At 34.3% G+C, this 14,538-nt stretch overlaps 1 protein-coding gene across 1 annotated transcript in view; it reads left to right on the forward strand.

Moving 5' to 3' along the window:
• LOC111050826 (zinc finger protein 593 homolog) overlaps window positions 1–14,538 on the forward strand; it is a 30,794-nt gene continuing 16,256 nt past the window's right edge. Inside the window, exons 1-2 of the mRNA XM_022337189.2 lie at window positions 1–383; window positions 5,605–5,702. Of these exons, the coding sequence (XP_022192881.2) occupies window positions 285–383; window positions 5,605–5,702 (197 nt within the window). The 5' untranslated portion in view covers window positions 1–284. The remainder of the gene's footprint in view (window positions 384–5,604; window positions 5,703–14,538) is intronic.

Genomic DNA, 14,538 nt, shown 5'->3' on the forward strand with positions numbered 1-14,538 from the left:
CAAACCCTACAGAAAAGTTTTCTATCTAATGCTGAAGTCACGATCTGGTGATATGGCAGTATATATTGGCATCAGAGGCAAGACTTCCCAGCGTGTCTATTCTATAACTGGTCTAAGGGTTTGTCCCAGTGACGAGTTCCAAGTTGACATAACCTATATTTTTCTGTTTAACCTATAATCTGTTTATGGAAGCATGTGCTAGGCTCATAGAAAGGTTTATTAATGCATAATTTATTTTACCCTTTAATATTATAAAGTATACATACAAATTTTAATACTTTAAAATGCCAGGACCTCAGAAACGAAAGAGACAAAACAACTTTGGAGACACTCACTTGAGAAGACGATGGAGAACCAGACGCAGAACTAAAGATTTAGATGAGGTTAAGTTATAATAATTGTCTAATATTTCCTATGACATTTACAAAAATTATGATTATCTTACATATTCATTATACGCTTTGGCTAAAGTGTACGTCCAGTGCCAAAATACCTGTCATCAAATTTTTGGTTGGGATCGATTTAGTATGTTATTTTGAGCACAAAATCACAAAAATTAAACGGATGTCACTATTGTTTTTAAAATAAACTAAGTTCAAAGTAGCACAATTTCACATGCATTTAACCTATAGGTAGCAGCCATAAGTAGCTTTTTGTATATTACTGTCTTAAACTAAATCTCTAGGTACAATATAAAACCTTGTGAACTGAAATAATTTACAACCCCGACTTACTGACAATATAAAAAGGCAATTATTTTAAAGTTTTGTCATCTTTTATTAGTAGGGTCTAGTAATTAATCCTTATTTTTCACTTTTTTAATTAAGTCGATATTTTTAATAATAGCGGTGATACAGAGATTGTACACGGATATTTTGCCGTAATTAAGAGCAATACGACCGTCCATATTATTTTATGGTTTTATATATTAGTAAGTGCCAAGAAATTTTCAATTTTTTAGTATTATCCTATTTAGCCTACGCTTTAGTAATTTGAAGGTTTCACAATAATTAGACTATGAAATATTGTGTAAGATTTATTAGTAGGCTACCTAGTCAAAGAAATGTAGACCATTCTTAATCTTAGGCCTACATATTAGCCCAGTCAATAAAAGTTTTTTCGATCCCAAAATTAAATAAAAGCTGAATCTCTTACCATCGATAGAACCCTCCCAGAGGGTCATTCTCCCAAAAGTCACAAGAAATCCCCTTGGAGCTTCCCCCCCTAGCCACCCTCAAAGTTGAAAAATGCAGGTAATCACGGAAAATCAACTATCTCTGTACTCATTGATCAGAAATAGTTCTATTATATGCCATTTGATTCGTTACATTATGGACTGCAATATTAGTTATATTAATTTTTTCAATAAAATGAACAGTTTTCTTGATAAAATAATATATATTATGTAAAAATTTAGGGGGTTTACGATTTGTTTTCTTTGATTAACTTCAAAGCAAGTAGTTTTAAAGAAAAATGAGCCAAATTATTAATGTAGCCACTCTCATTGCAAATCCATTGATGTATATTGTTATGTATTTGCGATTCGATTTGACGCCATGGAAGGGGAAACAATCGACGCGGTACGGCGCGGCTGACTCTCTTCGCCATAGTAAACAGCAAACAGGGAATCAATTATCTCTGTAACCATTAATCGGAAAAAATCTATCATATGTCATTCGATTCGTTAAATCAAGGACTACAATATTAGTCGAACTCATTTTTTCAATAAATCAAACAGTCTCCTTGATAAAATAATATATGTAAAAATTCAGGGCTTTTTCGATTTGATTTTTTTGCTTTCTCCGATTAACTTCGAAGCAAGTGATTTTAAAGAAAAATGAGACGAATAATTATTGTAGCCACTTCCATTGCAAATCCATTGATGTATATTGTTATGTCTTTGCGATTCAAGTTGACGCTGTGGAAGGGGAAACTGCCGACGCAACTGACTCCCTTCACCATAGTAAACAGAATAATACTGCTTTCTACATTGCATCCCATTTACACTATGGCATTCTAAACAATTAATTTTGTCTATTGTTTTGACATGCGCTGTATCTAGATTTTCACTTTTCAATACTCTAAAAAAATATTATAATTTTCTTGTTTTAACCTTGCTCATGATAAAAATCAGGATCTCGTTGTCTGCTCACATAATTTATTATATTAATTTGAAGTGTGCCTTCTCAATACGAGTCAGAGGTATCACAATTTGATAACTCTAGTTTCAGATATTGATGTTTTTCAATGAAGTTTGATAATATATTATGTGTCCGACTCCTTATCTCTCTTTTCCTTATCTCTTATCCTTATCCTATTGAAACTCTTATCCTTATTTTGTAAAAAAAATGAATATTCAAAATTTCTTTTCATAGATTTTCTTGTGTTTTTTCTTGTTTCATTACTATTTATAATTTAAATACTTGATAATGGAATAAATATCATCAGACCACGTGAACAAAAAAATAAATAAAATAAAAGTGTAGGCCTACTTGAGATACTATATGATAACACGGTACCCCTGATAAGTTGAAAATTTTCAAGCTGAAAGTAGATTAATTTGCTGCACATTCGGTTCAAATATTAACAAATGTTACCAAATATTACCAATATTATCACATATAGTGAGAACGAATTACTCTGAAGCTTTCTATTCTCACTGAACATGAAGCGGTAATACCAAGCCAGAATTGCAGTTCCGTTCAAATCATTATTATCAGAGCTATCAAATTGATGCTATGTAAATTTAACTATGGATGTTATCCCCATCTCATAATTTCCCTATTTATCCATATCGTGATTCAGAATTAAGTAGTTGATCTCTATAATCACAAAAATCAATGTACAGTACCTATAATAAATAGTAAAAAAAAACAAAATTTCTAGTAATAATGCAACATTTTCTAGGTACGAATTTCAAGGCTCATAAAATGACTTTTTCTCAATCACAGGCAGACATTCCAATGATCATCATAATAGTAAATTAATGATAATTGTTTGTATTGTACATTTTTCGACGTAAGATAAACTACATCTTTAAGGTAATCAAAGTATTTAGGATTATCATGTTTATGAATGAAAGCGAGACTGTGATAGAAGATAGAACTGAAATATAAACATTATATACAATGCATATTTCCGATCAACTCAAATTACAAATGATAGTATCAAGCCGAAATGAATTGAGCAACTGAATTTCAAAGTTACTATCCACTGTTCAAATTTCACTGTGATTTCCTTTTACTTCCAAATGGATTGAATTGCCTCACTCTTCAACGTAACAATTATTGTAAAAAACCAGTGGATACAATGAAAATCAACATCGATCAATTTAATACTGGACTTATCAAATTTATATTACCGTTAATTTATATTATTTACAAAGCTTATATAAAGTAAAACAAACATTTTCAATTTTCTCTACTGGAGCAAAACATCGATAGAAAATAAAGAAGAGCCAATTATAAGCACAAAATACTTGTGTACTACAATTCTCTTGAACTAACTCATCACTTCAACCATTCAATGATCACAATGAACTAGAATGGTATGAAAACCATGAAATTGATAATCAGGTACATTTTTCAAAAAGCTTAACCAAACTAAATCTGTGAATGCCAAGTCATAAGAAATCATGTTAATAGATTTAATTTGAATGCTTCAAATAGAAAATGATCTATTCTTTTGGTGCCTGAATCAAAATCAATATCAATCAACATTAATCGACATCAAGAAAAGCTTCTGCCAACCTTGTAATTCCAGTATGATTCTACTCATGCTTTACTTCCATTTATAAAGTTTTCATTAAGGCCCTTGTGTAATGAATGACAAGATGCGAGTGAAGGTGAAAAATCGATATGTTAATAGAAAAAATATGAAAAAAATCCCAAAATAATAGAAGATGATGAATCATCTTTCAATTTATCTTATAAAGTAGGCTACTTTGTGCTTAAATGTGGAATACTTTCATGATTTTCTTACCTTTTATGCCTGCTTACTCTTCCTTAATTTGTATGTTTGCATGGCTTTCATCTTTAGAATCTACTGAATTTTCATATTGGACTGTCTAGGTAATGTAGATTCAACTAGTAAGAACTGAAGAAAAGCTACTTTATAGAGAGAATCATAGAAAGTTTCAACTCAACAAGCCCAATTTATAATTTTTTGATGTCTCAGCCGTCATTTATATTTGGCTCAACTGTAGTTAGTTATATTATCAACCTGGCTTGGATAATATCAATAATTGATATATCAATTGATAATATCAATTATTGTAGAAAACAGCAAACACTGCACGCTATGATTTTTCAGGAAATTGCCACTGTTAACACTATTGTAATCTATGATTTATCTCAGTTTTTGACATTCACAACTTATGATAAATTTTAGCATAGAATTATGATCATACATACATATTTTAAATATGTATTATATTATGTAATAGTATGAATATTTTATCGGTTGCAAACAATATCTTTATCTGTCATAGAATGCATGATTTAGCACATATATAACAACAAAATGATTCTAGAGAATTTAGAGAATTAAAATGTGAAAAATTGGTTTCATCGCATGTCAAAACAATAGACAAAATTGATTGTTTCGAGCTCTATAGTGTAAATAAGATGCAACTTGAAAAGCAGTAGGCCTACTATTTTACTGTTTACTATGGTGAAGAGAGAGTCAGCCACGCCGTACCGCGTCAACTGTTTCCCCTTCCACAGTGTCAAATCGAATCGCAGATACATAACAATATTCATCAATGGATTCGCAATGAATGTGGTTATATCAATTATTTGTCTAATTTTCTTTAACATTTTTTGCTTCGAAGTTAATCGGAGTAAACAAGAATCAAATCGAAAAACCATGAATTTTTAAATATTATATATTATTTTATCAAGGAAACTGTTTGATTTATTGAGGAAATGAGTACGACTAATATTGTAGTCTATAATGTAACGAATCGAATGACATATGATAGATTTTTTTCTGGTTAATGGTTACAGAGATAATTGATTTCCAGTTTGCTGTTTACTATGGCGAAGAGAGTCAGCCGCGCCGTTCCGCGTCGACTGTTTCCCCTTCCACGGAGTGAAATCGAATCGCAAATACATAACAATATACACCAATGGATTTGCAATGAGAGTGGCTACATTAATTATTTGGCTCATTTTTCTTTAAAACTACTTGCTTTGAAGTTAATCGAAGGAAACAAAAAAATCAAATCACAAACCCCCTAAATTTTTACATATATATAATTTTATCAAAAAAACTGTTCATTTTATTGAAAAAATGAATAAAACTAATATTGTAGTCCATAATGTGATGAATCGAATGGCATATAATAGAAATGTTTCCCGTATTTACTTGCATTTATCATGTTTTAGGGGGCTGGGGCGGAAAGCTCCAAGGGGATTTCTTGGGACTTTTGGGAGAATGACCCTCTGGAAGGGTTCTATAGATGGTGGGAAATTCAACTTTTATTTAATTTTCGGATCAAAAATGCTTTTTTGGACCTTCATTGACTGGGCTATATTTAGTTATTAGAGACACAAGACTATTAAAAGAATTTTTTTTAGTTTTACATTCACATATGTTTTCCAGATCGACCATGATATCCATCACAAAGCAGAGCCCTTACTAAATCAGGAGATTGATGTTGACAGACCAGGGAATGCACAATTCTACTGTCTGCACTGCGCGTAAGTATTTCCGATTGCTTATTTGGAGAAAATAAACATTTTGAATGCTTTGGAAACTTGACTGGCAATATCATCTTTAGAACTGATTCATCAGGAAATTCTTTTTCATTACCTGGGAGTACTATCTAGCATCTAAATCTAATGATAGGTGAGAGTGGGGAATAAGAGATTTTTTAAATTTTATGTATGTGTTTAAAATTGTGAATAAACTCACATATAGTCTGTGTAAAATAAGTTGAGACTTGGCCCTCCATCCGAAGAAATTACTAGGCTGCCAATTCGTGTAAAATTGCAACTTTCTCAAATTTCCAATTCAACGTCAGAATTGGATATAGAATATCATCCCCGATATCCTAGTAAGTCTAAAAAAGTTTCAGGGTTGAAGGATTGAGAGTAAATCTATCGGAATCATGGGGCGTCGTAATAATTGCTTATCTAGTGTTTTAGTATTTAATTAGGTTCATAAAAGGGATCACTAAAGTCAAGCTCACTGGGACACGTCAAGAAAAGTAAAAGAAAAACAACTGCCCTAAGGCAGAAATCAAATAAGAAAATAGGCACTCAACACACTGCTCTCCAACATAAAGAACTCATGGAGTGAGTACAGAGGGTGATCCGTCAGCAGGCTCTTCAGGGCCCGATCCCTGGCCAACAGAGGCAGCCTGTTATAGAGGCTGATAGTCATATGAGCCAGACCAGTCCGAGTTCTGCTCAGCCTCTGGTAGGGTAAATCCTGCCTGAGTCTACCCCTATTCTCATACGGGTAGAAGCTCTGTCTGGTTACGAGCAACCAAACCCCACGTTTGCATGTGTTCTGCAACGGGTATGAAGAACATAGAGGGAGAAGACTGTGAGGATCCTCTCTTTGATAAAGAGCGGGCGACAGTTGGTCGCCAGCCCCACAAATAATCCTCAGAGCCTTCTTCTGGAGATGAAGGACTCGGGCGACATCTGTGGGTCCACCCCAGAGGGGGAGGCCATATAAAATCACGCCCTAATAATCAAATATAATCAAGTATTCAACATGCAAATCATGATTTTCTAGTGTTTTACTTACAAATTAAATGGTTGTTAAAAATTTTCGGCATACAACTTTTTGAACCTAATTTTTGAATACTCATAACTTTGAAATGAATTGAGGGAAAACCTGAAATTTGGTGGGGCATTAAGATACACCAAGGAGATCCCTAACAGTCTCCTTTGATTTTTAATGCTATTACTTAGAGAAATGACTACACTGTTCCTTATTACCCCAAGTGCGGCAATAAGATGGGGTAAATAGAAATGAATGGGGTAATAAGAAACCAATTTTTATCTTTCTCCATTTTCTAGTTAGAGACATGAGAATTTTTTCTTGAACATCTATTGGTTGTATAAGTATGGCATAAAAAATCGACATCATTAATATATTGGTGTATACTGTGGAATTTTCCCGTGCTTCGCAAGGGTCTATTTTAAAACTGCAAAATGAAAACTTGACGTAATAAAAAATTAGAAATTTGAAAATAGGCCTATAACCATCCTCGGTTAATGAAGTTTTTCGGTTTATGCAAAATTTCAAATCAATCAGTCCAGTAGTTCAGACGTGATGATGTGTCAAACATAATTTCCCTACATCACGTACGTGTATGAGCCAGCTCTTTCCATTATTATAGTAAAGATGATGGATAGATGGATGATTTATCAGTATCTTTGAATGAGAATAACACTTTTGAACGGTTTGAGAAATCGGTGCGGTTTTGATGCGACAGAAAATCAGTTATTTTTATTCGAATAGGATCCCCAATAATACCTATCATCTAATGTCCCTTTTAAAATAAATGCTCAGCTGCTTCTATATAACAACTGGAAGCATGACAAATTGAAAACTTGAAGAACTGAAAATAGGCATAAATAACCATCCTCGGTTAGTTAAGAATTTATATGCAAAATTTCAAATTAATCAGTTATCAGTATATTTCAGACGTGATGATGCGTCAAACATAATTCCCTATTCCTTACGTGTATAAGCTAGTTCTTTCCTTTATTATAGTATAGAAAACTGAAGAAGACATAATACTTGAAAACCTCACAGAATCATATCGATTTTTCCAATACATCAGTAAATTTTAGTATCGATTAGACCCTCCTCAATTTGAATCAGGCAGCCTTTTGTTTTCCCAATTAAAAACAAGATACCTAAAATACTCGTTTCACTGCGAATTCGTGTCTAATAGTACATTTATAACTGAAGAATATAAATTATTACTTATTTTATTGTGATCTATTCATGTTTTTCTTATGAAATTCAATGATAGGCCTACAGCATGAAGACTATGTCCATTTTATTTGTACTGGTGGCAAAATTTTACATTAAAAATAATTATTTGATAAAATCCAAGTTCAATTGTAATGAAAACAAATTCCTTCAAAAAATAATTGATAATAATAATAATACGTTTTGAGGGAAAAAATTAAGAACAAAAAAATAGGAAAGAATCGGGAATCGAACTGAGGATCCATCGCTCCGAAAGCTAGCGTTTTACCGTTACGCTAGACGGCCGTTCGAAAATAGTAGTCTTGTAACAGCATTATAACCTCCTCATAAAAAACACACACTTCTGAGCTGCAACAATGTAGCCTATGGAACTTCATGTACGGTAGCATAGATTTGAACATTAATTCTGAAAAATCTAGCAGGAAAATTGAAATTTGGGCTTCCAGGTGCACGAGATTGATATTTTTAGAATCTATGTGCAAAATTTGGAGATCTAAATCATTTCCGTTTTTCCGGTATGCAATCCACAAGTTGACATATTTTGATGCGAACACAAGAACAAACGAACACACACAACCCTACTCTCTCTTATTATATAGATTCCCCCATTCTCCCCTAGACCTACTCTCTCTTCTTTTTTAGGCTACATGAACTATTTAAACACAATAAAAGTTAACTTATTTTATGAAATGAAAAGTGTACTTGATAACTTTAAAATTTCATGCTTATTACTAATAGTACAGTCAACGAAGGGTTTTGAAGGAAAACACTTTGAAGACAATTTTTGACCTTGCAGTTCTGTTTAGGGTAGTAAGGAGGTAAACATATCTAAAGTCCCCACTCCTACCCCCTGTGCTAGGCTCAAGTTTTCCATACCTTTCTTAGTTTTCGAAATATCCGTTCTTCAGTTCAGTCAATATAGACAAGGGATGTGTTTGCAAATTAAAGTATAGTTCTGATTTTTCTAATGGTATATTGTTTGGATACATAAGAGAAGTCCAGAACCAATTTTTTCATGCCAAAATTTCCTTGTGCCACATACAGAGTGGCCCAAAAACCACATATTTCCTGATATTTTCCAGTTTTCAGCCATTTCCGCCTAATCCAGTAACTTAATCGGACAGAAAAATTTGCTTTCGCCTTTTTTTAGATCATGAAATTTTGGATAGAATGAGATCATTCGGAACTCTATCTTCAATGTGTACTGAGTTATGATTTTTCAAAAATTAGTAAATTTTCGAGATAAAATCAATTTTGATTCATTTTAGTTTTTGATCAACAATATCTTCCGATTGTTATCATGTACAGGTCCGGCATAAAAAGCTGACGATTTTTGTGGGACGATAATTAAAGTGTGTTTCGTACAATTAAAACTTGTAATATATTAAATTAAAGTTCAAATTTTGCAATTTACAGTGAGTTACATAGATTACTCACAAAGTTTTTCTATTTGAAGATTATGTCATCCAAATGTTTTCCGTTACCTTTCATACACTCACTTAACCTAATTCTAAAATTTGCCATTGCTCGCTCAATCATCACTTGTGGAATTGCTTAAATTTCTCGTTGATTGACTTCTTTTAGTTCTGTGGATAATTGGCTGCCCAATAACGGTAATTTGGTTTATTCACAAATCCCGACAAATGAAAATGTGCCTCGTCACTTGAAAGAATAACGGCATCCTGGTGGACATTTTCGAGAATGATCTCGCAAGTGGCTTTGTGATGTGCCCAGTCTGTGCTGTGCTGAACCTCTGTGGCCTTAATTGAGGGATTAACTACTCTGAGGCATGCCATTAACTTGTGCCTTTTGAATGGCGAATTCCCCGAAAAACTCAAATTTGCAATTATCAAACCTCTGTATAAGATAGATAGATAGGCTGCCTCTATTTTAACCTGGAGGGCGAAGTTTTCGCTATTTCTAATGCATTTACATCACAACAACAGGAAATGAACTCGTAATAGAATAATGAGAAATATTATAAAAAAGTATAAATCAATAGTAATTGAAAAATAAACAATAATTTCATTCAATTTAGGAGAATATATTTTAGACTGAAACAAATTAAAAAAAAGTTAGAAAAAAAAGTTGTAGAAGAAAAGAAGTTTTTTTAAGCAAGAAACATTAAAATTTCATGCAAACACACACCTTTCACACACGCTAAAACACCACGCACACACACCTCCTCATCCTATGCCGCGATTGCCCCCCTTCAGCCACGCCAAGACCTCCGCCTCTCCACACTCCTCAAAGATGCGGGTAAGCTATTCCACAGTCTGCAAGCAGTCACACAGAACGACCTATTATATGTCACAGTGCGATGGATGGGAATGCTCAACAGGCTTGCGCCATGCCTCGTATCTCCTTTGTTGATTCCTGTTGAGACCCATTTGCCAGTACCTTAGGAGGAGCATTAGCACATGATGAATTCTGCTGTCTCGAAGCTTCAAAATACCCATCTGAGTGATGTAAGGGCTTATGTGAACGTCCCTTTCAAGTCCAAAGACGAATCTCACGCTGTAGTTCTGAGCCCTTTTCAGTCTTTCAGAGAGAGTCACTGTCATGTCCTGTATGACCACATCTCCATAATGGAAATTTAGAAATATCAAGGTCTTCACAAGCATTATTCTCTCCTGTAAGGGTATAACAGCTCCAATTCTCTTTAGTGAATGAATGCCTGCAAAGATCCTGTTGCAAGTCTTTGTTACTTGTTCAGTCCAGTCTAGGTGTCTGTTAAATGTGAGTCCTAAGTTTGTACTGTCTTCACTATAATCTAGTCTATGTGAGTTAATTTCGATGTAAGGTCCATGGTTGATATCAAGTTGGTTCAAAAGTCTTCTATTACCTATAACGATGGTTTTGGATTTTGATTCATTAATTTTCAATCCATGCTGTGCTGTCCAATTTGAGACAGCAGTCAGGTATTCATTAGAGCAACTGCCTCACCAAAGTTATCAGTCTTGAAATATCTATAAATCTGTAAGTCGTCTGCGTAAAGATGATATATGGAGTGTCTAAGTCGGTCAGTTACGTCATTTACATACAGACTAAACAGTAGTGGTCCCAAAACTGAACCCTGAGGTACCGCTCTGTTGACCACTCTCCATCGAGACATGCTGTCCTATCTAACACACTGCTGTCTGTCAAGAAGGTATGACCTCACCCATCCCCCACTACTCTCTGAGAAACCACAATTTTTCAGTTTTTTCAAAAGCAGCGGGTGATAGATACAATCGAATGCCTTGCTCAAGTCAATCAACACCATCAATTGAACATAGAGCTTGATTTTGACGATAACACTTCGTTGACAACAGACAAGAATGACTCAGAGTGGATTTTACTGGTTCAGAATAAAGAATTGAGAAACAGCTCTACCATGAATCTTTTTCTTATTAATATCTGTTCAATGCGGAACAAAGTAAACCAGATAGAAAGTAGCTGATAGCTTGATAGCTGAAAGTAGACAAATTGACATCCTCTGCATAAACGAGCATTGGCTACATGAAGATGAAGTATCATTTTATGTGCCCACTGGTTTTACATTGGCCGACTCATATTGTAGGAATACAAAAACGCATGGTGGCTCATCTATTTTGATTAGAGACTCATTGAGATTCAAGAGAATGGACGTATCAGATTTCACATCAGACAGCCTCTTTGAATTGTCTGCCATTAAATTATTGCCAGTGAATTGTATTATCCTATGTCTGTATAGAGCACCAGACTCCAATGTTAAGGATTTCCTTGTCAAGCTGGAGGAGCTACTAATATATATTACTTCTAAACCATATTCGTATGTTGTCTTAGCTGGTGATTTCAACATGAACATTAACATATCTGACTATGAGAAGACAGACGTAAAGCAATTTATAAAATGTTCTAAGATCGTTTGATTTGTATAGCATGCACTCTCATCCAACAAGAGGTCATGCTTGTATAGATAATATTTTTTCTAACATTGATACTAATTCATATGATTGTGAAATCTATAAGCAAGACCTTGTATCAGATCATGCCGGAGTTTTGGTTCATATTCGTCAAGATAATTTTCTTCTCAAAGGGCCTAACCGACAGGATGACGAAAACAACTGTTGTTTAATAAGAGTAGTGTCTCCTAGTAGGTTATACAACCTAAGTCAATTCCTTTCAAGTCTGGACTGGTCACAGATATTCTATGTATGGGACGTGAACGAGGTAGTACAAAAATTTATGAATATACTGTCTCAATACCTGACGACGTTTTGCCCTATGAAAACCCACAAAAATAGAGCCAAGGACTCAAACATGCATGTTAATAGTTGGTACACTCCTGAACTCAAGACCATGAAGAACCACCTGTTAGTCTTGTATAAAATTTGGAAGATCCGAGGTGCCAATGAAGACAAAGAGAGATTCAAAGATTTCAAAAAACTTTACACTGAAGCGATTGCTAGGGCAAAGTTGTCACTCAACGACAAGCTGTTGACAGAATCTAACAATAAATGTAAAACAGCATGGAAAATCATCAACAATGAATCTAAACACAAGAATAAGTCATCAACTACAATCAACATTCCTCCTGAGAAACTGAATGATTTTTTTCTTAGTGCAGGAGTTCATGCTCAGGATATGTCTATCTCTACATCAGTTACAATGGAAGATATGCTGGAAAAATGTAATCTCATCAATTTAAAAAATGTGGCTGCACCAAGATTTGCATGGAAAGAGGTTGACATTGAAACGGTGAAGTCCATAGTGGGAAATCTCAGTTCCTCAAGAAGTGAGGATACCTTTGGTCTTTCAAATTATACGGTGAAGAACATTATCGATTCGATTCTCCGTCCACTGACATGTGTAATTAATTTGATTATGATACTTGGAGCTTTTCCTGAATGCTTGAAAATGTCGATAATAAATCCAATCTATAAAAAAGGTGAAAAGGAACTGCCAGAAAGCTACAGACCAATAGCAATAGTCTCGATCGTAGGTAAAATCATTGAGGCATGTCTACTGAAACAGCTGTATGAGTACTTTGTAGAAAATAATTTGCTCAACCCCATCAATTTGGATTTAGACCAAATCATTCAACAACTATGGCGATTGAAAAGGTTGTCAACTACATTCTTGAGAGCTTTGAAAGCCAATGTATGGTTGCTGGTGATCTACTGGACCTGAGTCGTGCGTTTGACTCCATGTCACATTCAATATTGTTTGAAAAGTTGAGATACTATGGTATTGAAGGTAGCGAGCTGACTCTGATTCAAAGCTTCTTGAGCAATAGACAACAGTGGTAAAAGTAAATAATAAACTATCTAGCCCAAAAGCCGTGAAAACAGGCGTCCCTCAAGGGTCTGTTTTGGGGCCGTTTTTATTTCTAGTGTTCGTAAATGATTTCAGTTGTAATATACCATGCTTTTCAATATTGTATGCCGACGACACTACAATTCTCAATTCTGGTGCGAATGTGGAAAATCTTATTCATGACCTTGACGTTTCAACAAAACCTCAAAAATATGGTACAATGCCAACAGCCTCCGTCTTAATGAGACCAAAACTGAGAGGATATTATTTTCCTTGAAGAGCAGAATAGATCCTAGCCTAAAAAACTACACGAAGCCGGTCAAATTGCTGGGCTTAATGCTGGACAGTAAGCTATGCTGGGAAGACCATATCGAGTTTCTTTGTAAAAAACTATCAAGAGTCACCTTTCTTCTACGTAAACTTAAACTATCAGTCAGCCCTGGAGTTTTGATGATGGCATACTACGGTCTCTTCCATTCACATTTAAATTATGGTCTCCGTTTATGGGGCAACTGCTCTTCTGCCAGCAGAGTGTTTCTATGGCAGAAAAAAGCCATAAGATTAGGGATGTCAATCCCGGGACTGATTTCCAATTCCGGTATTTCGGGATTATACAATACCAATCCCGGGATCCCGGGACCGGTCCCGGGATTGGCAAAAATCAGTTTCATTCATTTTTAACCAATTGTTCCTCCTCAATTACATGTTCAGTAACAGTGTGTGGAGATGAAAAAGGGCTTATTATAGAGGGAGAGGGTTTTATTAAAATGGAAAAATACTTAGGAATAATATTAAAATTGAACATTCTACTTCTATAAATGTTTTCAATATTAGGAGTAACTTTTTTATTTGATGTCCTACCTTAAATTTGCTGTATCCTAGATGATGGTGAGAACTGAGGAAAGCAAGCAAGAAACTGCGCACAAGTTCTTGTCACAGATGATGGTGATGTTAGTGCACTGATTTATTGATTGAGTAGCAATAGCAAATAATTTTCACTGCAATTTTGACAACCTATCAACATCTTCGTTCTTCAGCAACTATGTCACATTCACATATTCATAGGAAGTTTATATATATGAGAGAAAAATCTAAATGAATTCAGCCAATCTAATTGTTAGAAACTGGAGAGAAAAATGAAAAACATTTTTAATTGAAACACTAAAATCATTACATTAATGTCCTTCATTCATTGGAGAAAGAGAAATTTCAAAGTTGAATGTCAATCTTGATCTTTTTCTAATATTAAATTTCAAGTTTTCCTCACCTTCTCATCTTTTGGAAATGACGACGAAGTAA

The sequence above is a fragment of the Nilaparvata lugens genome, chromosome 2 (assembly GCF_014356525.2).
Source record: "Nilaparvata lugens isolate BPH chromosome 2, ASM1435652v1, whole genome shotgun sequence".
Taxonomy (NCBI): Eukaryota; Metazoa; Arthropoda; class Insecta; order Hemiptera; family Delphacidae; genus Nilaparvata; species Nilaparvata lugens.